The 26,871-nt window shown below is 36.3% G+C and overlaps 1 protein-coding gene across 1 annotated transcript in view; it reads left to right on the forward strand.

Moving 5' to 3' along the window:
• DPYD (dihydropyrimidine dehydrogenase) overlaps positions 1-26,871 on the forward strand; it is a 957,062-nt gene that overhangs the window by 749,989 nt on the left and 180,202 nt on the right. Inside the window, exon 19 of the mRNA XM_055585018.1 lies at positions 23,464-23,606. Coding sequence (XP_055440993.1) covers positions 23,464-23,606 — 143 coding nt within the window. The remainder of the gene's footprint in view (positions 1-23,463; positions 23,607-26,871) is intronic.

A 26,871-nucleotide genomic window follows, 5' to 3' on the forward strand; every position in this document is an offset into this window, starting at 1 on the left:
TTTTTGAGAGATGCATTTTGTAATTTTGCTATACTTTAGTTTTCTCTTTTGAAATGACCCTTATCATGATTTAAGAAATTTTCCCCTCATTGTGGATATGTTAAAAGTTTTTCTTCATATGTAACAATGCCTTCTGTCTCCTGACTTCTTTTTACCAATTTTTGGCCTTGAGATTGTCAAAGGGATTGATTGGTGTCATGGACGGAATGTTTGTGTCTCCCCAAATCCATATGCTAAAATCCCAACCCCCAATGTGTTTAAGAGGTAGGGCCTTTGGGAGCTGATTAAGTCATGAGGGTGGCACCCTGGTGAATGGGATTAGTCACATTATAAAAGAGACCCCAGAGAGAGCTTCAGAATATGAAATCTACTACTGTTGGCTTTGCTTAAAAATGGAATTGCCAGCGTTTTTGTCTAGAAGCCATAGAAACACTGTAGAGGGAAATAATTCAGTCACTACCAGACATTCTCATTTTATCCATAGGTGTTCAACCTTATGTAGGAAAATGAATTTTAATATAGGCAAAACAGAAAGAATACATAACTGTCATCAGTCATAAGTCAATATTAGTATCTTATATTAATAGAAATATCATTAATGATTTTACTGTTGTTAGCTTATTTACAGAGGAGATAATTTTTACCGATTTGGTCTGGCCCTGCCTAAAGAGGAAGTCATGAACTTGACAACTTCTTAAACTTACATAACTTCTAGACCATGACACAAAATAATGTTATCCTATTTCTGAAAGGCAGAAGCCCAGACCAGGGATGAAGTGCAAGGACTCTGGTGCTCACTGCTTCGGGTAAAATTCTGGTGCCACCACTTATTAGTTTCTCTTGGATAGGTTACTCAACCACTTAGAATTTTCCCAGGTGGGGAAAAAATTGGCTAAAATAAGAGAACCCATTTTGCCAAACTGTTGGGAGGATTACATTGCTTGATATCTGTACAGCACTTAGAATGGAGATTAGCAGATAAGAAGTGCCATATAAGCTTTATTATGAAACTCTACCTTTATTCTTGGAAGCTCCATTTCCTGGAGAGTTTGGGATACATCAGACTCTTCTCATTAGTGGATTCATGAAGTAGAACGTATGTTTTCTTTGTAGAAATACCACCAAACAGTATGTTTCATTTGTAATCTGATGCTCAGGCAGGCCTTGAAGTCTCAAAATTGGTTTAAATAAATGTGATGTCTAAATGAAGCCACTGTAGGTGATGCTGTGTACCACATTCTGAAAGCTTTTCCCAGGTGTGAAGCATCAAAACTCCCATCACATCTTCTGATCTAGCCTTTCCAAACCAAGGACTCTAGCACTGAAACTCCGATTTTAGCCTCTGTGTTTTGGCCTCTTGACATATCTTAGCAAAGGAAATCTTTCCTTTTGTCTGAGTGAATCTTCTGAAGTAGAAAGTGTTGAAATAAATGGCTTATGACATGTATAGTGTTGAAATAAACGTTTATTTTAACACTTCATAAGTCATGAGCCATTTATTTTAACACTTTTCACTTGAAGTGCTTAAATAATAGGTTTTATACAGGGATGTGTCATCCACTCTGTTTAATGTAAAAGTGAATATGTAAATATATCCATCTATCTAATCTGGTTTTTCCACCCTTTGACTGCCAAACAGCCTGGATACCATAGTTTCTGGAGTAATCTCAAATTAAATTTTCTGCTTTTTCTTTTTCATTTGATAGGTAATTTGGCGAAACTCAAGGTGATTGGACATCAGTCTATTAATGAACAAAGGCTAAATACATCCTTTTTTAAAGTAACCTGAAGAAGTGTCAGCGAAGAATAGATAGTGAAATATTTTCATAACTAGAACAGCTTTTACTAGAAAATGTCAGAGTGTTTCCTTTTGTTTTTAGGACAAATAGCAGCTTGTTTTCAGGGTTATTTTTGAGCACTCTTTCAAATGTGTAACCTAGAATGGTGCCTGGAATCATACTAGTATGAGCATAAGTACAAAAATGCTAACTTTTTGAAGTGAGGCAATGTGGAAAGTGGCACTAATTTAGGAGTCAACAGATTTGATTGGAATCTAAGATCTTTCACTTATTATTACAAGGGAAGGATATTTAACCTCTTTGAGCATCTAAAGTAAAAACTCCTAAGGGTTTGCTGAAAATTAAATGAAACTATTTAAGTAAAAACCTTAATAGAGTGCTTTACATATACTCAGTTCAGTTCAGTCACTCAGTCATGTCTGACTCTTTGCCACCCCATGAACCGCAGCACACCAGGCCTCCCTGTCCATCACCAACTCCCAGAGTCCACTCAAACCCATGTCCATTGAGTCGGCGATGCCATCCAACCATCTCATCCTCTGTCGTCCCCTTCTCCTTCTGCCCTCAATCTTTCCTGGCATCAGGGTCTTTTCCAATGAGTCAGCTCTTTGCATCAGGTGACCAAAGTATTGGAGTTTCAGCTTCAGCATCAGTCCTTCCAATGAACACTCAGGACTGATCTCCTTTAGGATGGACTGGTTGGATCTCCTTGCTGTCCAAGGGACTCTCAAGAGTCTTCTCCAACACCACAGTTCAAAAGCATCAGTTCTTTGGTGCTCAGCTTTCTTCACAGTCTAACTCTCATATCCATACATGACCACTGGAAAAACCGTAGCCTTGACTAGATGGAACTTTATATATACTGCTGCTACTATGCTATGCTATGCTAAGTCACTTCAGTCGTGTCCGACTCTGTGTGACCCCATAGACGGCAGCCCACCAGGCTTCCCCGTTCCTGGGATTCTCCAGGCAGGAACACTGGAGTGGGTTGCCATTTCCTTCTGCAATGCATGAAAGTGAAAAGAGAAAGTGAAGTCGCTCAGTCGTATCGGACTCTTAGCGACCCCATGGACTGCAGCCTACCAGGCTCCTCCGTCCATGGGATTTTCCAGGCAAGAGTACTGGAGTGGGGTGCCATTGCCTAGACAGCTTAATAAAAGATAGTTATTATTATTACTATTATCTCTTAATAGGAAATGGCAATTAATAAAAACAACTATAAATGCTATGTTTTTTTTAATTTTTAAAAACTTTTTATTTTGTATTGGAGTATAGCCATCAACATGTGTTATAATAGTTTCAGATGGGCAGCAAAGGGACTCAACCGTGCATAAACATGTTGCCATTCTCCCCCAAACTCCCCTCCTTTCCAGATCGCCACATGACATTGAGCAGAGTTCCTTGTGTTATAAATGTTATGTTTTTAAAAAAACTGTTTCCAGTATTCACAAATTTGTGTCTTCATTTCTGCCAAACAGTATAGACAAACTGATATTTTTTGTATGAGCAGGAAGAATCCAAGTGCTGTATAAGGGATTTCTTTTAAACTCATTTTTTTTTTTCTGAAATGATTTTGGATTAACAGAAAAGTTGACATTATAGTACATAATTTACATATGTCCATCACACAATTTCTTTTATTTTCAATTATAAGTATTTTAATTTACAAATTTACCAAAGTAATATATTATGGTAGAAAGTATTTATGCCAAAGCCTTTATTCTGACAAGCTAACAAAGTGAAACTGGAGGCTGAGAAGGTCATAAGGGAAAGAAGCCAAAAGGAACAAAGACTAAAGGAGGAAAATTGGGGTTATCTTGCATTCTCGTGAAGACGTGACACTTTGCTGTGTATAAAACAGCTCCCTGACAAATCTGAATCTGTTGGAAGAGTTAACTGAGACATGACTGGGCAAATGTTTGCTTTTGCTTTTAGATACTAGGAAATCTTTTAAGAAATGACTAAAATCTAAGTAGTGAGAATGTTCCAGAAAGAATACAAACACTGACATTCATTTTCCATTTGACATTTTCCAATGTCTATGAATGCTATTGATTTCAAATTCTAAATTATTTCACTTCTGAACATGCCTTGTAGAATTATTACAATGCTGTTTGTGTGGGCTTGTAATTATTGATTGCAGCATTATACTCTCCATAAATGTGCCATTGTGAATAATTAAACTTGTTAGCATTTTGTTTGCCTACAGTCTTTAGAGTGCTAGCCCTTTTTTTGGCAATCACAAATATGTTTCTCTAGTTCAGTGTGTGCTAGATATGGGACACATATCATTTTTTCTTGAAACTTTTTAATAGCTTGCCATTTTAAAATTTCAAATCTTAAGAGCTGTTCTGTAACAATTTAGCTTTTAGTAAATAATAACTCTGGGAATCTTATGATTTGTATTTTGGAGTTTATAAATAAATGGTCTTCTAGAATGTAAACAGGAGACCTTTTTCAAGCCACTTACTGCTTGTGAGCATTCTATTTCTCACACTTTATTCTTATTGCCTTTGGGCTTCCCTGGTGGCTTGTCGGTGGTCAAGAATCTTCCTGTAATGCAGGAGATGCAGGTTCAATCCCTGGGTCAGGAATATCCCCTAGAGAAGGAAATGGCAATCCACTCCAGTGTCCTTGCCTAGGAAATCCCATGGACAGAGGAGCCTGGTAGGCTACAGTCCATAGGGTCACAAAAGAGTCGCACATAACTTAGCAACTAAACAGCAATGATAATTACAATTCTTATTGCCTAGAGTAAAACAAATATTAGTGTTAGAAAAGAGAAATATATTGTGACTGCTGGCCTTAGTTATACCCATTGCAGATATCCTTGAAAATATTAGAAAGATTAATATAGTCCTAGATGACTTCTGTCAGCTACTACACAATTACAAAGAGTCTTTGAGCTCTGTTGAGAAAAACAACATATAGCAATTTTGGCAAAGTCTCTTTAGAAAAGTCTCTCCCCTTGAGGCATAGAAACTGTGTTCTAGCCATGCCTCTGGAACTGGATTTGGCACATCTGTGATGCCCATGCCCGATTCTGAGTGGTCCAATGCTATTTGAAATCATTATGCACAATTTAAGCATTTGGACGATGAAACACTTACGGCAACAATATAAACTGAATGAGCATCTATGAATGAGGAAAAACATATGCATCACATTTCTGCTTAGATATGTGTATTAGATACTGACTATATATCCTTTTTCCACCATGTTGGTCCTGATAATAGGCTGTGTCCTTTTCATGCATGCAGAAGTTAGCTAAATGCCATTTGGCAATGAGTTGAATCATCCGGGGTTGCACACTTGCCAGTTCAGCCTAAATAGCCATGCCAATCGACAAAGTAATGACCTCAATTTGACAAGAGCCTGAAATTTCATCAGAAAACATAAAAGATTGGAAAAGCAGCAAATAGGGAGAGGGTTTTTTCGTTTCAAACCCATCATAGACTTGACGTAAGCTCTAAGCCAAATAGTCTTTAAAGATTCAGCTGGGAAGATAGTTTATGATTACAAGGTTTTAATAGGAATAACACCCTTGACCACTCGCTCTCTTGTTTTGGAGAGGTAAAGATATACTCAAATAGCAATTTAGACATAAAGTGCAGAAACAGAAACTCTCATTATATGTTATCAATATTTATGATCAGTTGATGACATTTTTGAAATTTGGCTCTGGAGTGTTACTCAGTACAACAGTCAGCAAAAAGCCAAACAGCCTTTGCAGCTTACTGGAGTTGTGTCTTTCTACATGAAGCAGTGCTTAGCATGCCTGGCTAATTCAGGGGCTGTGCTTTAGATCTACAGGCTGGCCATAAAACCTGTCTTTATATTTACATCACTTTTGTTCTCCATTCATCTTTATTCTTAACAATCAGTAACATCACTGATGGTGTGTATTTGTTCGTGTACATGCTTACATGGGATGTATATGGCATCTTTAAAAGCATTGCTTTCAAGAATATTTTATGAAGATTACAAGCAGTGAAGAGGCCAAGAACATCATAAAAAGTACTTCTGATGGGTCATCTTGTTCTCCATATTTCTCTTCCGTGATGTACTGCAGATACGATCTTTAGTCCTGTTTACTTTTAAAATGTAAGATTCATTTTTTCTCAGATATAGTTCCTGCCCACTAATGGGAAGGATACTCTCATGTTTTGTAAAATGAAGTCTTTGAGTGATCTAACCATCTAAAATATTTAGATGTGGATCCAGGTGGGAGATGCTTACTTTTAAGATGGACATATTTTGGAGAAGGCAGTGGCACCCCACTCCAGTACTCTTGCCTGGAAAATCCCATGGATGGAGGAGCCTGGTAGGCTGCAGTCCATGGGGTCGCTGAGAGTCGGACACAACCGAGCGACTTCACTTTCACTTTTCACTTTCATGCACTGGAGAAGGAAATGGCAACCCACTCCAGTGTTCTTGCCTGGAGAATCCCAGGGACGGGGGAACCTGTTGGGCTGCCAGATATCATGGGGTTGCACAGAGTCAGACACAACTGAAGCGACTTAGCAGCATATATATATTTACATATTTTTTGTTTTTTGTATGAAGTGTATTTTATATAGGATACAGTGCACAAATGTTAAGTGTTCAGCTAAATTACCATTGACTACTGTCTACATTTTTAGTAACTACAGGGGCTCAGGCAGTTCAGTAGTAAAGAATCCACCTGCCAGTGCAGGAGACACATATTCAATCCCTGGGTCAGGAAGATCCCCTGGAGGAGGAAATTGCAACCCACTTCAGGATTCCTCCTTAGAAAATCCCATGGATAGCAAAGTTTGGCCGGATACAGTCTGTGGGGTCACAAAGCGTCAGACACTACTGAGCGACTGAGCATGCATGGAGTAACTACAGAATAGAGTATATTTCTTTCATACCTGAAAATTCTCTTGGTACTGCTTGACAATCAGTTCCTCCACTATATATATATATATATATTTAACTATTCTTAAACTTCATATAAATGAAATAATTTATTCATTCTCTCTGTCTCCCTCTTCTTTACACCCCTACTACTCTGTGTTTGTGTGTGTTGTGTGTGTGTGTACTTTTTGGGTTCATTTACTCAGCTATCATATTTTTCATATCCATCTATATTGTTGTAGGTACTAGTAGGCAAGTCCTTTTTATTGCTGATAATTTTCACTAAATTAATTGACCATAATTTGTTTATCCATTCTCTTGTTGATGGACTTTTGGGTGGTTTCCAGTTTGGGGCTATTATAAACATTCTTGTACGTACACTTTTGTAGTCTTATTTTCATTTCTCCTGGGCAAACGTTTAGGAGTGAAATTGCTGAGTCATAGGATAGATATATGTTTAATTTTTAAACAGATTTCAAACAATTATCCAAAGTGATTTTCCCATTTTGTACTCCAGTTAGCTATATATGAGAGTTCAACTTGTTCCACACTCATGTCAATGTTTGGTGTTATCAGTCTTGTTTTTACCTGTTTTCTAATAAGTGTGAAGTGGAGGCTCATGTAGGTTTTGATTTGTATTTCTCTAACATGGAGTAACTTTCCTGTACTCATTGTCCATTTATATGTCTTAAAAAAAAAAAAGTCTGATCAAGTTTTGCTTATTTTAGTTATTACTCATCTTGTAATTATTGTTTTTTAGGAACTCTTTATACACTTTAGATATAAGGTCTTTTTTTAATTTATGTATGTGAATATAATAATTTTTGTAGATTTTGGCTTCTTTACTGTTTTTTTTATAAAATCTAATATATCAATATTTTTTTATTATTTAGTAACTTGTTTTAATATTCTTTCCAAAAATATCTTGCTTAACTCTAGGCTATAGAGATACTTTCCTACATTTTGTTTGTTTGTTTTCCTAATTCATTCTGAATCTTTAAAAAATTTTTGTATACAGTAAGAGAGCAACTAAGGGTTTTTTTTTTAATCACCTTTTCTTACGAATATCCAGTTGTTCTGCACTGTTTGTTAGAATGATTTTTTTTCCCCCACTGAACTAACTTAGTGACTTGGTCAAAAATCAATTGACTTTATAGTGGTGACTATTTTTGGATTTCATCCTGGTCTATATTTTTATATTGTTATCATGATACTGGATATTTATGCAAGTCCTGAAGTGAAATAGCATCCTTGAATTGTGTTTTTTTTTTTTTCATAATTGTTTTGGTTATTCTAATTTGTATTTTTATATAAATTTTAGAATTAACTTATCAGCTTTTTCAAAGACAGTTTGCTGGAATTTTATTAAAGACATTTGAGTCTATATTAATGAAGAATATTGGCCTACAATTTTATTTTCTTTTAGTATATTTGTTGGATTTTGGTATCAGAATTATGCTGGTCTCATAAAATGAGTTGGGAACTGTTCCTTCTTGTTCTGTCTTCTGCAATTATTTCCATAAGGTTGATATTCTTTTCAGTCATGTCCAACTCTTTGGGACCCCATGGACCCACCAGCCTCCTCCTTCCATGGGATTATCCAGGCAAGAATCCTGGAGTGGGTTGCCATTTCCTTCTCCAGGGCATCTTCCCAACCCAGGGATAGAACCCAGGTCTCCTGCATTGCAGGCAGATGCTTTAACCTCTGAGCCACCAAGGAAGCCCTTAAGTTTGATAGAATTTACCAGTGAAGCCATCTGGGCCTGCAGTTTGCTTGTTACAATTGTTTTATTATAATAATAATAATAATAATTACTAATTCAATTTCTGTGATAGTTATGAGGTTTTTTATTTTTATTTTTTGTTTTTTGTTGTTATTTTTGCTTAGATATGGTTTGCTTGGAATTTGTCTATTTCATTGCAGTTGTTTAATTTTTTGCCTAAAGTTGTTCACAGTGTCCTTTATTTATATTGTTTTAAAAATCTGTTGTGATGGTGCTGCTTACTAAGCACTTCATATGTGCTTGTCACAGAGGTACCTGCTTTACGTAGATTATCTTATTTGATTTTTACATGGTTCTGTTTATGTCCATTAGATGTTCCTTCCCAGTATATAGTTTGTCCAAATAGCTGCTGGTTTCTAACTACTCACTTGCCCGAGGAGCATCCTTGCTTATAGTTCAAAGCACTAAAATATCAGGGGACACATGGATAAGCACATGTTGAGGCTAGATGACCAGTTTAAGCCCCCGGTTGCCCTCTGGTATAAAAGAAGTTTCCAGAATACACCCATGACCTAACATAGTGTAAGAGTGCCTCTAGGTAATAGTTTGGAAGATCTTGTAAAGAAATGTAATGTTAAATTATTTTCCCTTTCCTAATTGCTTGACCGTGTGCTCTGTTTTAATGCTTGCTGCAGATTCCTGCAATATTTATGATGTTTTTTAAGACCATAAATGCATTTCTGAAAATGAAAATGTATGATACTAGCAGCAGTTGTTGAGTGGAGTGGTACTTGTACACTCTTCCATTACACAAGCTTCCTAAGTTGTAAAAAGAAGAAACATTATTTTAATTTTAATTGCAACTTTTGTCCCTTCTGATGGAAAAAAAAATCCTATTACTTTTAAAATCAGACTACAAAGATCCTTATGATCTATAAAGGCTACAACCAGGGACATGTGTATGTGTTTGTCACTCAGTCCTGTCTGACTCTTTGTGACCCCATGGATTGTAGCCCACAGGCTCCTCTGTCCATGAAATTCTCCAGGCAAGAATACTGCAGTGGGTTGCCATTTCCTTTTCCAGGGGTCTTCCCAAACCAGGGATCAAACCCAGATCTCCTGCATTGCAGGCAGATCCTTTTACCATCTGAGCTACTACATAGACTATATATTCTGTTTAGTTTCCTTGGAGAAATATTTTTATTAACAATGAGATAAATCTGGGCTTCTTTCATTTTATTATATCTTTTTTTCAGACACTGTTGAAATTCATAAGAATTCAAAAATTGTCATGCCAACTCAGTAGTTTAAAAATCAGGTTTTATTTTATTTTATTTTATTTTTTGTGGTTTCTTTTTTTTTTTAATTAATTTTATTTTATTTTTTAAACTTTACATAATAAAGTATTGTATAGAAATTCATAGCAATATTTGGGGGAGTGGGGGTGTTGCCCTCTGCTCACCAGGCAACACCCCCATGCAACCCAAACTCATTGTATATGGTTCCCCAACCTGAGAGGCTACTTTAGTTTAGTTATTAATGTAACAGTCTCAGAAACATGAATTATTCATTACTGTAACTGCAGTTTTGCCCACCTTGTCCCCAACCCTTGCCAGAATTTGAAATATCCTAGTTCTGAACCCCAAACCTACCTACTCGTCTCTCAAGAGCCCAGCTGGTATCCTGCATCTCTCATAAAGCCTTTCTGAACCACTTCAGCCTTCCTCGATCATCCTATTCTGAGTTTCATCAATTCTTCAGTCTGGTTCAGATAATCAGGATGTGAACATGTGTTGCCCATGTCTTCATTATAGCTACTTAGTCTCATAAGCTCAATGAGAGGAAATACTTTTATTGCTGCCTTTTAGCAACTGACATCATACTAGGTACAAGAAATAATTTTGACTAACAATGATTTCTCATTTTTTACCCTATTGAAATGTAGGAAGAAATTTTACTGTCAATTAGTTGACAGGGCAATTACTGATCAGTAGAGCAAATATTGGTGAGTAGAGCTCCTACTTTCCAAAGTGCCTAGTGAGTTTACAGGAGCATTGGTTCTCAGAGGGTTCTGATAGGGTCCAGCTGGAGATGCCTTGTCCACATTATTATTTTTAAACACATGTCAGAACACCTATCATCAAAAAGTCTATGGATAACAAATGTTGGAGAGAATGTGGGGAAAAGGGAACCCTTGTACCTGTTGGTGGGAATGTAAATTGGTAAAGCTACTATGGAGTAGTAAATTGGTACAGCTATTATGGAGTTTCTCCAAAAAGCTAAAAACAAGACTACCATGCTATGCTAAGTCACTTCAGTCGTGGCCAACTCTGTGTGACCCCAGAGACAGCAGCCCACCAGGGTCCCTGGGATTCTCCAGGCAAGAACACTGGAGTGGGTTACCATTTCCTTCTCCAGTGCATGAAAGTGAAAAGTGAAAGTGAAGTCGCTCAGTTGTGTCCAACTCTTCGCGACCCCATGGAAATGATCCAGCAATTCCACTCCTGGGTACACATCTGAAGCAAATGAAAACACTAATTCAAAAATATACATGCATCCAGTGTTTATAGCAGCACTATTTATAATAGCCAAGATATGGAAGCAGCCCACATGCCCATCAGTAGACTAATGGATAAAAAGGTGGGATATACACAGTGGATTACTACTCAGCCATAAAAAATGAAATCCTGCCATTTGCAGCAATGTAGATAGAGATAGAGAACATTTTATTTATTGAAATAAGTCAGAGAAAAACAAATATTGTATATCACTTGTATGTGGAATCTAAAATATATTACAAATGAATATATGCAAAACAGAAACAGACTCACAATATAAAAACAAGCTAGTGGTTTCTGATGAAGAGAGGGGAAGGGTGGGGCGAAATAGGAGAATGAGATTAAGAGATACAAACTACTGTGTATAAAATAGCTAAGCAACAAGGATGTATTGTATAGCACAGGAAACTAAGCTATGCTCTCGTGATAACATTCAGTGGAGTATAGTCTGTGAAAATACTGAATCATTGTGCTGTACACCTGAAATTAATGTATTATTATAAATTAACTATACTTCAATAAAAAAAAAATTAAGCCCATTATTATCTTTGAGAGGTATCCACCCCAGAGAAGAGAACAAAACCCCAGTGCTTGCTGTACAACCTGGGTTTCGTCAGGCTGTGAGAAATACAGCCTTATCATAGGACACAGAAATTTACACTGGTAATTCATTGTCAAATAAAAAGAACGAGAATAAAAGGAAAATTTTGATGGTAGAGCAGGTGTGACCATGGACACCCTGACCATGGAAACACCTACAGTGTAAACTGAGTACAGAATTTCAGAGAGGAAAGAAATATATGACATTCCAAAGAAAGAGATAATATGATCCTACTGAATGTGAGAACTCTTTTTGTTATTTTTTATGTCTTCATTTTTAAATGTCCTGGGTCTCCAAGAGCAAAGCCTACTTCTAATTATCAGCATTACCATCATTTTAAACTTCCTCTTTCTCGTCTTTGAATAACCATTTTTGAACACACATAGACTGTGAGATTTTTATGTGGTTTCATAACATTTGTCCTGAACATTCTTAAGCAAAATCAAATGGGAAATATTTATACACCAAATATGCTAACTCATGGTTCCGAATCTCTTCACCAAGGAAATATGTATTTTTAAATAGTCATATATTTATATATATAGGTAAATTTGTTGTATTTACAGGTTTATAGCACTGCCAGAGGTACTTAAACAAAAGAGACAGAAGGATATGGTAATCTGGAAATAAAGAAAAACCCTCAAATTCAAACCTATCAATGTATTTTATGGTCACATTGTGAACTAATTATTTTATTGCTATAATGTGTTACTTCACTACATGACCCTGTCTTTCTTATATACATTTGGTATTTAACTTTTCTGAATTTCTTCAACTGTACAGGGGGAATAATGTATATACAACTTGTTGTGAAGTTATAAATAATGTGTAAGTAACTTAGTAATGAAAGTGAAAATGTTAGTCGCTCAGTTAGGTACAACTCTTTGCGAACCCATGGACCATAGCCAGGCTCTTCTGTCCATGGAATTCTCCAGTCAAGAATACTGGAGTGAGTTGCCATTCCCTTCTCGAGTGGATCTTCCCAATTCAGGGATCAAATCCCAATCTCAATTGGGAAGACCTGGAATCTCCCAATCCCAGGTCTCCTGATTTGCAGGCAGATTCTTTACGGTCTGAGCTAACTTAGTAGTTCAGTTTAGTTCAGTCGCTCAGTCATGTCCAACTCTATGCAACACCATGGACTACACAACACCAGGCTTCCCTGTCCATCACCAACTCCTAGAGCTTGCTCAAACTCATGTCCATCGAGTCTGTGATGCCATCCAACCATCTCATCCTCTGTTGTCCCCTTCTCCTCCTACCTTCAGTCTTTCCCAGCATCAGGGTCTTTTTCAGTGATTCAGTTCTTTGCATTAGGTGGCCAATGTATTGGACCTTCAGTTTCAGCATCAGTCTGTCCAATGAATATTCAGGACTGATTTCCTTTAGGATGGACTGGTTGGATCTCCTTGCAGTCCAAGGGACTCTCAAGAGTCTTCTCCAACATCAATTCTTCATCACTCAGCCTTCTTTATGGTCCAACTCTCATATCCACACATGACCACTGGAAAAACCATAGCTTTAACTAGACAGACCTTTGATGGCAAAGTAATGTTTGCTTTCTAATATGCTGTCTAGGTTGGTCATAGCTTTTCTTCCAAGGAGCAAGCATCATCTGATTTCATGGTTGTAGTCACCATCTGCAGCGATTTTGGAGCCCAAGAAAATAAAGTGTCACTGTTGCCATTGTTTCCCTATTTGCCATGAAGTGGTGGGACCAAATGCCATGATCTTAGTTTTTTGAATGTTGAGTTTTAAGCCAACTTTTTCACTCTCCTCTTTCACTGTCATTAAGAGGCTCTTTAGTTCTTCTTCACTTTCTGCCATAAGGGTGGTGTCATCTGCATATCTGAGGTTATTGATATTTCTCCCAGCAGTCTTGATTCCAGCTTGTGCTTCATCCAGCCCAGCATTTGTCATGATGTACTCTGCATATAAGTTAAATAAGCAGGGTGACAATATACAGCCTTGACATACTCCTTTCCCGATTTGGAACCAGTCTGTTGTTCCATGTCCAGTTCTAACTGTTGCTTCCTGACCTGCACACAGACTTCTCAAGAGGAAGGTCAGGTGGTCTGGTATTCCCATCTCTTTCAGAATTTTCCACAGTTTATTGTGATCCACATAGTCAAAGGCTTTGGCATAGTCAATAAAGCAAAAGTAGCTGTTTTTTCTGGAGTTCTTTTGCTTTTTCTATGATTCAACGGATGTTGGCAATTTGATCTCTAGTTCCTCTGGCTTTTCTAAATCCAGCTTGAACATCTGGAAGTTCTCAGTTCACATACTATTAAAGCCTCACTTCAACAAAAGAGAATTTTGAACATTACTTTGCTAGAGTGTGGGATGAGTGCAATTGTGTGGTAGTTTGAGCATTCTTTGGCATTGCCTTTCTTTGGAATTGGAATGAAAACTGGCCTTTTCAAGTCCTGTGGCCACTGCTGAGTTTTCCAAATTTGCTGGCATATTGAGTGCAGCACTTTAACAGCATCATCTTTTAGGATCTGAAATAGCTCAGCTGGAATTCCATCACCTCTACTAGCTTTGTTCATTGTGGTTTCCTAAAGCCCATTTGACTTTGGACTCCAAGATACCTGGTCTAGGTGAGTGATCACACCATTGTGGTTATCTGGGTCATGAAGATCTTTTTTGTACAGTTCTTCTGTGCATTCTTGTCACCTCTTCTTAATCTATTCTGCTTCTGTTAGGTCCATACCATTTCTGTCCTTTATTGAGCCCATCTTTGCATGTAATGTTCGCTTGGTATCTCTGATATTCTTGAAGAAATCTCTAGTCTTAGTAGAGCACCTGGTATTCAGTAGACCCTTAGGAGTATTTTCTTTTTGCTATAAAGTGATACAGCCATTGGTTTTGAATTCTAGTCCGGTTTTATCATATAAAGGCCTACAGCTTAAAAATTGTGACAGTCTCAGAGAGTTTTATCTCTGGTGACTCAGAAACATACCATGAGCCCTTATCAGTAGGTCTTAGAATAGGGAGCTGAATAACAAGGAAGAAGCTGAGATCCAAACCCTGGTCCATTTTAAATGCTAAATACCAGCTGAGATGTAAAAGCAATTTATAGTTTTTCTTGATAACTCTGCTTTGAAAATTTGCATCATTTTGTAAGTAAAAACATACTTAAATATTTTAAAAATGAGAGTAAGAAAAATTCTCTACTTATTTCTCTTGTGTAGAGGTTACTGAACAAATAATATGGTGAGTATATTTTGCATATTCATAGATTCACATGATTTTAATTAACACCAGCCAATTGCATGAACCAATTTGCAAAACTTTCCATTCTTGTTTCCAAAGAGAATACATATGTTGTAGCATCTACTATGAAAACTAACCAAGTTGGAAATAGCAGCAATGTACTTATTTCAGTAATCTTTTTTCTTTTGTCTGTGTGTCTTTACTTAATGTTAACATGTCTGCATGCTGGATTTCTTTCTAAATCTGAATGTCCTTGCTGACCATACTGAAGAATGTGCTTACTGTACTGTTTCATTAAACGGCTGTGTTATCGGGTAATTGTTTAAGCATAATGCCATAGCACTATCAAAAGGAAAGGTGAACTAATGGCATTTGCAAATGTCAGGGATTATCTTAACACTTTTATTATAGTTTATAAAAAAGTAGGTTCAGGGCATTTCATGGCAATTATTTCTACAGAAATTGGTTATTTAAATAAATTGCTAATTATCTGAAGAGGACAGTATTGAAAATGCTACTAATGAGTTGTTTAATAAGTGTAGCTTGTGGTGGCCACCTACAGGTTGAAAATAGAAAGAACATATAGAATAATTATGCCCAGATATCACATATAAATACCCTATATTTTTCCTTCTAGTAATAAATTCAAGGAAATGTGTCTCTTCATGCCATCCTTTGAGTCTTGGACAGTGTAGTCAGTTCCTAATTTTTTCATAGATTATGATTTTGTTCTAAATCAAATTTCATTTGCTTCCATAATTATCTTTGTGCTATAATCCCTAAATACAATTTCATTATAATTTGTAATCCAAACTAGGTGCTTTTTGAGTGAAAGGGGATGGTATTTATAATTGCATCATGTAATTACAAATAAATATAGGTGTGACAAACTGGGACTTCCTAGGCAAGCTAGGTCATAAATTACTATTGTTTCTATCTAAATCCTAGCCAACAATTATACTTGTATTCTTGCTTTTATCATATGTGGACAACAATTCTTTATTAGTTACAAAATTAGTTACAAAATTTAGTCTTATTTTTTAAAAAATTTATTGAAGTATATTTGACTTATCCTTCTCCAGGGGATCTTCCCAATTCCAGGGATCAAACCCAGGTCTCCCACTTTGTGGGCAGACGCTTTACCATCTGAGCCACCAGGGAAGCCCATATTGAATGCATTGAATGTTAAAATTTGACTTTCACTTATAATCAATCCTTTTATATGTTAGCTTCATCACTGGTATCTACTGGGAAACCACAGAGCATATAAAATTACTCCTTAAAATACCATGACAAAGTTCATAGTATCCTGGAATTTTTAATTGGAAGAGATCATATAATCCAATATTTTCTATAGTACAGAGGTCTTTTCTACTGGCCACTACCTGCCAAATACCCATTTAGTTTCAAGTGATAGGGGCATACCAATGTGGCTACTTCTGTTGCTGAATTTACAACTGGCAAATTTTAATGATATTAATTAATGATAAAAAATAATAATAGAACCAAAAGTGTGTGCTTAACCATTGGTTCTAGTTATCTTTTGAGAAAAAACATAGATGGAATCTTTCTTCATGATTACCTCTTAAATACTTGAAGACAACCATTAGATTATTAATACTTTCAGCCATTTTATACTCCACACATATACATATTATTGTTTAAAATTTTTATTTAAAAATTAATTTTATTGTAGCCGAAACAGTGGAATTAACTTTACATAATAAACTATTTGCATATAATATATGTATGTATGTGTGTGTATATATATATATATATATACACACACACACATTTTAAATTATGGGGATAGAATTTATTTTGACAGATATTGTTAAAATTAAAATTGCATACTTTAGTAATAGAACTCAATATCCTTAATTGGTATAAGTGTGATACATTTTCTTGCTTTCTTGTATTCTGCTAAATCACTGTAGCCTAAACTACTTCATAAAACTGACAATTAGCTTTACTGAAATTTAACTTTACTGATTTTGCTTACCCTTTGATTCCAAACAAAACTATTTATATGCTTTTTCTAGCTCTGGTTCCATCTCATTATGTGTGTGTATCTGTGAAAGAAAGACAGGGACAGAGATCAGTCATCCTGTTCACCCTGTTTTGGATATATTCTGTTAATATTTTACTTAAAATATTAGATATAGAACCAAAACTGCTCTTCTGAAAGTACAGAGAGTAGAAGCACTGCACATCTTGTACATAAAAGTTTCACAGCACAGAATCTGAAAATGCCTATTCCTGTATTGTTTCAGACGCATTATTAAAAAAAAAGTCATTTTTCATTGCAGAAGTGAATCATAAACACTTTCTTACCTAAGAGAATCAAATAATATGGAAGTACAGATCTCAAACTTGAAAGTTCTTCAGCCTGTTTCCCCAGAGATAATTCTTAGCAGTTTAAAACACAGTATTCTGTGCATTTACATGTCCACATACTAAGTGTAATCATATTTTTTCTTTACCTAAAATGGGATCACACCCTATATATTGTTCTGTTACTTGTGATTTAACACATAACTATGTATCCTAGACATATTTCCATGTCAATTTTAAAAGTTTCCTGCAGCATCATACATGAATGAACTATAATTTATTTTCTAGCGTAACTACTAGTGATTATTTAGGTTGTTTTTCACTGTTTTGTTATATAAAACAGTATTTCAAGGAACATCTTTGTGCATGTAACTTTGTATCTATGCACTAATGGATTATATTTCTCAAAATGGGGTTTCAGGGTAAGACATATACCTTTAGATATTGCAATTGCATTATAAATCTAATAAAAGTTCATCACACAAATAAATGCATTTGCAATCATAGACTTAAACTATATTTTTTGGAAATGAAATGACTTAGGATCTCCAAATTTACTATCTAGAATATTAACTAACACCCCTTAAGTATTAAGTGTTTAACCACACATGTTTCTAGTGAATGCTTGTTTCTCTGATCAATTTTCTGTGACTTCAGTAGTAATATCAACCTTTATACACTACAAACCAGGCACTGGACTGAATGCTTTCCACAAACTGTATCATGTAATAGTCCCCAAGTTGCTATGATATTGTTGTTGTTGATGTTCCTGTTTCACCGATACCAAAAACTGATGTTCTAGGAAGCTGAGGAGCTTGCTCAAAGTCACAATTGTGTAAAGTAATAGAGTCAAGACTTACACCTACTTGGGTGGACTTTCGAAACCGTCTGAGCATTAGACCACAGGCAGTACTGATACTGGCTTTCTGAAGGTGATGCTCATCATAATTGCTGCACTGTCAGTTCTCAGTTCAAAAGTATGGACTCCACACAGAGATTTGATCTTTACACTTTTAAACTGTGACATCAAACAAGTTTTATTCAGGTTGAACTACCCTTTCTTCACATACACGATAGCATCTACCTGCACAGCACTGCAAGGGTTAAAACTCATGCTGTATATTAAGGCCCCGTCTCCCTGTCTAGTATCAGGGAATTTGGAAATCACTTCATGAGCAAGCACCCAGAGAGGTAAATGTCCCCTTCTTTGGTAAATAGTATTAATTCTATTGCTTTAAAATAAAATGTCTAGCACATTCTAGGTACCAAATTATTGAATATGAATTGACTATGAACATATTGAATATGTTATAAAGCAGATCAACAGTTATAAAGATATAAAGACTGGGAGAAATTTTCTTGAAATACTTAACAAAAATTAAAACATCTCATAAGAAAAATTTTAGTTTTACAATAAGCCTGAAATAACAATATAAAACAACTGGTTTTCTCTCTCCCATTTCTCCTGTTTAGATTTCACATCTCTTGATATAACCCTGATCCTTCTAGTACTTCAGTTTCTGGTTGAATTATGCTAATTTTCTCAGGGGATTTTAATCCGTGTGTAGAGATGTATTTTTAATTAGTTGTGCTTTACATATTTATCAGTATATTAGGTTCATTAACATTTTAAAGTTGTTTTAAAATATAAATTTTTGGTGCTTGATTTATGTTTTATAAAAATCAATCTCAACTCCTAAATCCTTGAAAGTTTAGATTTGCTACTATTTTCTTTCTTCTATGTGATGTTAAAACTGTTAACAATTAGGCAGTCAAAGTTCAATTTCTAATGAATTTGTTATCCACTTAATTCATTATATTTTAATTAATGTAAGCAAATTAAAACTACATTTTCTTTTTGTATACACAGTGAGCACGAGTGAGTATTATAACCCAATTTCTGTTTTATTGCCAGCTAGAGCTATTATCAGGGAGTTTATTGTGGACTTAGCTCTAACAATTAATTCTGTAACAGTAGCTGTCCTAGAAGTCAAATGATTAAGGCAAAAACAAACAGAATTAAACTCAATTATTCAAAATTTCAGTTATCCAAAATTAGCATATGTTCCACACTATCTTGCCCATTAAAAAAGTCTTTTCTCTTCAAGGATTTAGTCATGCTAAGTAAAGTTCTGCTTACTTCTCACAAATAAGCTCAAGTTCTGATGTCGTTTAAAGTTTTGCATATTGATTTAGCACATGGACCTTCTGATTCTCAAAAAAAAAAAAATGTAATATATGGATGTCTGTGTTTGAGATTTTTAGCTTTGGAGTCAGTTAATCCTACCAGCATCATGACGTCACTCAGTAAAGATGGGGAAAAGAAGCAGGAGATGGTTCTTCTAAGGGAGCAGAGGTTATAAAGTTTCATCATCCTAGGCATCATGCTTTTGTCTACAATAAAAAAAAAATTGCATTACTAAGCACACAGCAACAACATAGAAGGCACAAAGTAAGCTAAAGAAATGCTCCCTCTGAAATCAGTTGTCCTTTTAGGGTAGTACAGGTTATAATAGCAAACATTTGTATAATATTTGGCACCTCCCTGGTGACTCAATCAGTTTGCAATACCAGAGACCCAAGTTCGACACCTGGGTCAGGAAGATCCCCTGGAGGAGGAAATGGCAACCCACTTCGGTATTCTAGCCTGGAGAATCCTGTGGACAGAGGAGCCTGGCAGGCTACAGTCTATGAGGTGGCAAAGAGTCAGACACAACTGAAGCGACTTAGCACACACATATAATCTTCATCATGAGCTAGCCCTTTATATATATATATATATATAATTAATCCTCAGAACAGCTCTGTAAAGTTATTAAAATTTTATTATTTTATAGATTAAAAGATTGAGAAATTTTCACAAGATTACACAGCTTGTAAATAGTGGAGCTAGAATTTTAACCTGAGCAGTTGAGCCTGTTGTTTCTTTGATACTGTAACTAGTTCATCTTCAAATTCCCTTCTTTCTAGGAGTAATTATAAAATATATGATATTTAAATGAATGCAAAGTTTTCTTAATGGTACATGTCTTGGCATCAGTGTTGGAACTCACAGGTCTGGTTCACTTTTGTTTGTTTCTTTGTTTGAACCTGCAGCTTTTTTCAAAATGTGGGGATTCAGGGATGGCTAACTTTCCTTGGCATATCCTACACATTTGAAACGGAAATGCTTGATGTAACTGAATTCCCCATCAGGCCCATCTGGTTATCCCATGTAGATGAAGACTTAATTTAAATTGCATGTTTCCTATTAGTTAATTTAAGCTAATAGAATTTCAATTTTTTAAGTTTAAACCTTGTTGTTTCCTTTAGGATGGAGTCTACTTTTAATTCCTTGAGCTTCTTGAACTGGCCTCTTCCTCCCTGGTTTTTGATCTAAAATCATTAATTACCATAGCAGTGCCAAAATTTAAAAAAAAAATTATCTCAATAGTCATGATTTTGAAAATCTTTATGCATTTTGATTAACATATGTATAATCTTGTGGTATTGCTATATGTGACCAGAAGTTTATTTTTATATTGAATCTATTATTTCCTCATTTCTGTCATTTTAAAACTAAAAAAAGTTTCTGTATAACAATTTGAAAGATCTTTTTATGTACCTTTAGTTTCCTTCCAAAAACCTTTCATGGCAGATAAAAGTCATTTTTAAAACCTATTCCCCATAAAAAATGCTGAGAACAGGTAGATTATATTTCATTTAAATCAAGTTATTAAGAAAACCAATCAAATAGGATTTATAATGGAAATTAAAACTGAATTTACTATTACCCAGCAACAGAAGGATCCATTTCTTCATTTTTGGATCACATTTCCTTAGAGAACATAATTACTCTTAATTTTTAAAAAGATGCCTTTATTAGTTTGAAAGGTTTTCATGTTCATTAGGTAAATTAGAAAAGCTTTAGAAAAAGAAGGGAAACATCAAGTAGAAAACATCTTATTGACCTAACAGAACATTTTAAAATGCCACTGAGGGTTTGCTGATGTTCTTTAACACCTGTGTAATAATGTTGCCCTTTAAATGGAACTGGTTAAATTTTCAAAGCTGTGTTCTGGGATTTTGCCATTTGATGTCCATTAATATCAATTGGAATATGTGGCCAAATCCCTGTGTACCACTTTGAAACTTTACCCCTTAGTGTTAATGATAGTCTTCTAACAGTGCAGTTAGAAATAAATTATTTATCTGCTTAGCACAAATTTCCTTTACTCTCTAGGGTCAACTGAATAAGAAAAAAAAAAAAAAAAAGAATCCCAATATTTCTTTATTGCTTCAAAGTAACATGTGTGTAAAGGAGCCATCAACTTAGTATATATTGAACATGTCATTTATATTATGCCAGGATAGCTATATGTCTGTCTAAAAGATTCAAGTTACAAATTCCCTAAAAATGCTTTCTTCTAACCTTTACTCTCAAAATTTCTTTTTAGTATAGCTGAAGATATGTTTTTACAAGTATGTGTGTGTGTATTCTTTCCATGCATCCTCCTGTCCACTGTGTTCACCTTTTTCAATGATTAAAACATTCAGACTAAGAAGAAGTCACTGCTAAATATTTTAAAATAGAAATAGGGTTTTGATGTTCAGTTTCTAAATGGCCCTAACTCACTGCCTTGTATTTAAATGTCAGTTATGGAATTCCGAAGTTTCAGCATTGAATGTTCTTGCCTAAGAATACTAATATCCAGAGGAAGATATTTTTAGGTTTGGGAGCACCAAGTAGTCATTTCCACAAACATTTTGGTGTTGAATGCAAAAGCATTAGTTACACATAAATTCAGTTTCATCTGAAATGAACAAGATGAAAAGAAAACCACCGATTTTATTTTTTAAATTATTTTTATGTTTTTTTAAAAATTTATTTCTGTTTACTTACTTACTCTTGGCTATGCTGGGTCTTCATTGATGTGAGGGCTTGTCTCTGCTGCTGCTAAGTCACTTCGGTCGTGTCCGACTCTGTGTGACCCCATAGACGGCAGCCCACCAGGCTCCCCCTCCCTGGGATTCTCCAGGCAAGAACCCTGGAGTGGGTTGCCAGTGACTAAGGGCTGCCCTGTAGTTGTGGTGTGCAGACTTCTCATTGCAGCACACGGGCTCAGTAGTTGTGGCTCCTAGGCTCTAGTGCACAGGCTCAATAGTTACGGCACACGAGCTTAGTTGCTCCTCGGCATGTGGGATCTTCGTGGATCGAGGATAGAATTCATGTCTCCTGCATTGGCAGGTGGATTCTTTACCACTGAGTGACCAAGGAAGCCCAATCACTGATTTTAATGAAAGCTCTTTGTGCTTCCTTAATGGGAACACCAATAAATACATACTGAGAATACTGGTAAAGATGCTGGTGAAGGTGGACAGGATGCCAAAGGACTCACCACCAAAGACTTGTTTTACCTTTCACTTGTTTAGTTGTTTGTGGAGGTATGGTTGAGGCAATGCCACATTCTTGCACAAAAGAAACTACTTTTACTTCAGAAAATGCCTTTAAGGGGCCATTGACTTATGAGTGTACATCAGAAATATTAAATTATATAGCTATATTGTGAGAACATTAATTTACTCCAGATTGTGTTAACCCTTGAGAGTCTAAGCAGCCTTATAAAGTGTAATCATGTGAAATATGACCTAAAAATGTCTTCTGTCCATCCCTGCAGCTTTTATTACGCTTAGCAAATAATGTATTGGTAATGTTTGGTTAAATAATGTATAAAAAATCAAATATACACTCTCTAATTACTGAATTCTAGTCAATTCTCTTTAACTTGGTTAAAAATTTCTAACATATGAAAAATTAGATTAGGCTCACTGTGTTTCGTCAGATTTGGGAAAATACATGTAAAGTGCAATATGGAATCTGTAAGTTCATCAGCACCTTACTTGTTTTGCAGTATCTCGATTCACACCAGCTGCTTTATACTTCGTGGAAACATAACAGAGCTGTATGTCTATTTATGCACTGTATGTGATTGTTTTTCTTTTACAAAATCTGCCATTCCTTGTTCTTTCTCAAACAGATGCTTGAGTGTTCCATACGATCTTTTACATGGTACTATATATCAAATTGTAGTATGTATGTATTTTATGCAGGAGTTTGCATTGCTCTACCCACTTGCCTAACATTCCTGCATGCAATAATAGCATCAAAGTCCTTAAAATAAGAATCTATCCATTTATAAATGAACATACTTTGAAACATAGCAATGTTTCTGTTTTGCATACTCATATATCTTAAGTAGAGATGAAATTGAATTTTGTCTAGTACAACACTGCCGTCACACAGTAGTGTTATAAGGCGATATGCTCAAGTGGTCAATACTCTAACCCCTGATCACCCTTATTTTCCATAGGCATAGCCATCAGACCTATCGCTTTGAGAGCTGTGACCTCCATTGCTCGTGCTTTGCCTGGATTTCCCATTTTGGCCACTGGTGGAATTGACTCAGCTGAGAGTGGTCTTCAGTTTCTCCACAGTGGTGCTTCAGTGCTCCAGGTAGTACTTGTGTTTGTCTGTCCCTTCATAAAACTCCATCTAACAAATAAAGGGTAAATTATGTGACAACAAATATGTTCTTGTAGGGTCTCTTAAGAAAGAATCCTTGTGGGATCAAACTGGGTGGCACTTACTAAGTTTCTGTTATGAGTTGAGAACAACCCTGAGGTTCATTTCCTATCATTTCCTATCCTTTTAAGAACTTATAAACCCTCTATTTTTTAAACATATTTGTGCACCTGTATGTTTCTAAAATAAATGGGATCAGGTACCAAAATGCATACTGTGCTACTGGATAAAAACCAAATACATGAGGAAACCTGGATGAAAGCAAAATCTTGACTGGAAAATAAAAGAAGCTGAAGGTAAGGCCAATACAAAGTCTCTGCTGTATGGTACTGTAAGGATTAACAAAAGTGACTCTGAACTTCCTGGTAGCCAAAGCAAAGAAATCGCAGTTTTTCAAAATATAGAAATAAATAAGTTGTGTACCTTCTTGTGATATAAAGCTGAAGGAGATTTTTTCATTGTTTTCATAAAAGGATACTCTGAGATGTAGTGCATCATACTCTTATTGCTGCTGCTGCTGCTGCTAAGTCACTTCAGTCGTGTCCGACTCTGTGTGACCCCATAGACAACAGCCCACAAGGCTCCCCCGTCCCTGGGATTCTTCAGCCAAGAACACTGGAGTGGGTTGCCTTTTCCTTCTCCAATGCATGAAAGTGAAAAGTGAAAGTGAAGTCGCTCAGTTGTGTCTGACTCTTAGTGACCCCATGGACTACAACCCACCAAGCTCCTCCATCCATGGGATTTCCCAGGCAAGAGTACTGGACTGGGTTGCCATTGCCTTCTCCATACTCTTATTAACCCTCTACAAATAACTTAAAATCACTTTATTTTTTATTAATTATATACTTCTTTTTACATTATAATCTTGTTCAGTGTAGATGCAATACAGTGCCTCCACATTTTATAGTATAAGCATTACTCTCAGCGGCCAGATATGCAGATTTCAGTGATGTGATGTGAACCAAAGGTAAAATTTTTCACATTACAAGTAGGCTGTGACTTCTGAGGTAATATTCCTTTAATATGGCTTCTTACTACCTAGCATTGATGGTAATTGGGGAGCAGAGTGTTTAGCATCACTTATATTCTCTGGCAAGAATGTGAAGTGTAAAATAATGTGTTGCCAATTTGACAATTGGAATCAACTTCCCATTATGAAATATAAAGTGAAAACAATGTATATCAAAATGTTAATGGAGGCAGACTTCTGCTTCCAAGAAGATGGAGTAGATGTAATTTTTCCTATGCTTCTGAATTTTATATATAAATTAACATAAAGAGACTCTGAAATGTGAGGAGAAGGCAGTCTGGCTAGGAATCTCAGGACCCAAGGCACAACAGAGTGGAGAGTTTCCTGGGTTTTCTTTTTGCCTCATATATCCAGACTTGGATCCAAAGAAGCCAGCAACAGGAAAACAACAACAGGGGTAGACCAAAAAAAAAAAAAAAAATATATATATATATATATACACACACACACACACACACACATATATATATATACCCTTTGTAGCTAGAGAACCAAGAAAGGGCAACCTAGCAGACAGAAAACTTTTAGACCATGACTGCTCTACTCCAGCCAAATACTGCAGCTAAAACCTGCAGTGCCAAACCTGTCCACACAAACAAAGTACAAGCATGAATCTTAGACTTCCTGTCTCAGGAGGCTGTAACAAGGCACTTAGCATTGCCTATGGGCAGTAATGATCCCCCACATGTTGGAGGCATGGTCTTCCACCCCACTGACAGTGATGAGGTATCCCTTTTCCTCCCCTTTGGGACACTGTCAGAGGAAGTCTAATGAGGAATTAGGACTTTTATCACCACCCAGTGGTAACAAGGCCACTCTGTCTCTCCCACCACAGTTCCCTGGTGTCAGAGGAGGCCTAGTGGGGAGCCAGATCTACTATCCTATCCTGGAAGTAACATGGAGAATGTCCTTCAGAGTCAATGGGGGTCAAGTAGGGTACCTGGGCAGTAAAGAGGCAGCAACCTCCCCCTCCCCTGACAGAATGGTATCCAGAAAAGCCAGCTAAAACTGGTTTAAATAAGATGAAGAATATCTTAACATAGTACTCAAAATGTCAGTGTTTCGACTGAAAATCACTCACCATACCAAGACCCAGGAAGATCTCAAGGTGAATGGTAAAAGACAATTAATAGATGCCAATACCAAGCTAACAGAGATTTAGAGTGATCTGATGAAGATTTTGAAATCAGTCATCATAAAATTTCTCTAACATGGCGATTACAAGCATGCCTGAAACAAATGGAAAATATGGAAGGTCTCAAAAAATAGAGGATATAAAGTACTTCAGTACTGAAAAAATGAAAATTTCAGTACTGAAAAATACAATAGCAAATGCAAAAGTCAGTTGACATGCTCAACAGAAGAATGGGGAGGACAGAGAAATAATCAGTGAAATGGAAGATAGAGAAGTAGAAATTAACCAATCTGAAAAAGAGAGAGAAAAAAGACTGAAAGGGAAAAAATGGGCAGAGTATCAAGGAACTGAGGGAGTACAGCAAAAGATCTAATATTCATGTTATCAGAATGCCAGAGGAGAGATCAAGGAAAGAGGGGATGAAAAGGAAATAACATCTGAAAACTTTTCAATTTTTGAAAGAGACATAAACTTACAAGATTCAATAAGTTCAGTTCAGTTCAGGTGCTCAGTCGTGTCTGACTCTTTGCGATCCCATGAATCGCAGCACACCAGGCCTCCCTGTCCATCACCAACTCCCGGAGTTCACTCAGACTCAAGTCCATCGAGTCAGTGATGCCATCCAGCCATCTCATCAACTGGCCTCCCCTTCTCCTCCTGCCCTCAATCCCTCCCAGCATCAGAGTCTTTTCCAATGAGTCAACTCTTCGCATGAGGTGGCCAAAGTACTGGAGTTTCAGCTTTAGCATCGTTCCTTCCAAAGAAATCCCAGGGCTGATCTCCTTCAGAATGGACTGGTTGGATCTCCTTGCAGTCCAAGGGACTCTCAAGAGTCTTCTCCAACACCACAGTTCAAAAGCATCGATTCTTTGGCGCTCAGCCGCCTTCACAGTCCAACTCTCACATCCATACATGACCACAGGAAAAACCATAGCCTTGACTGGATGGACCTTTGTTGGCAAAGTAATGTCTCTGCTTTTGAATATGCTATCTAGGTTGGTCATAACTTTCCTTCCAAGGAGTAAGCATCT

This window comes from Bubalus kerabau, chromosome 6, assembly GCF_029407905.1.
Source record: "Bubalus kerabau isolate K-KA32 ecotype Philippines breed swamp buffalo chromosome 6, PCC_UOA_SB_1v2, whole genome shotgun sequence".
Lineage (NCBI taxonomy): Eukaryota > Metazoa > Chordata > Mammalia > Artiodactyla > Bovidae > Bubalus > Bubalus kerabau.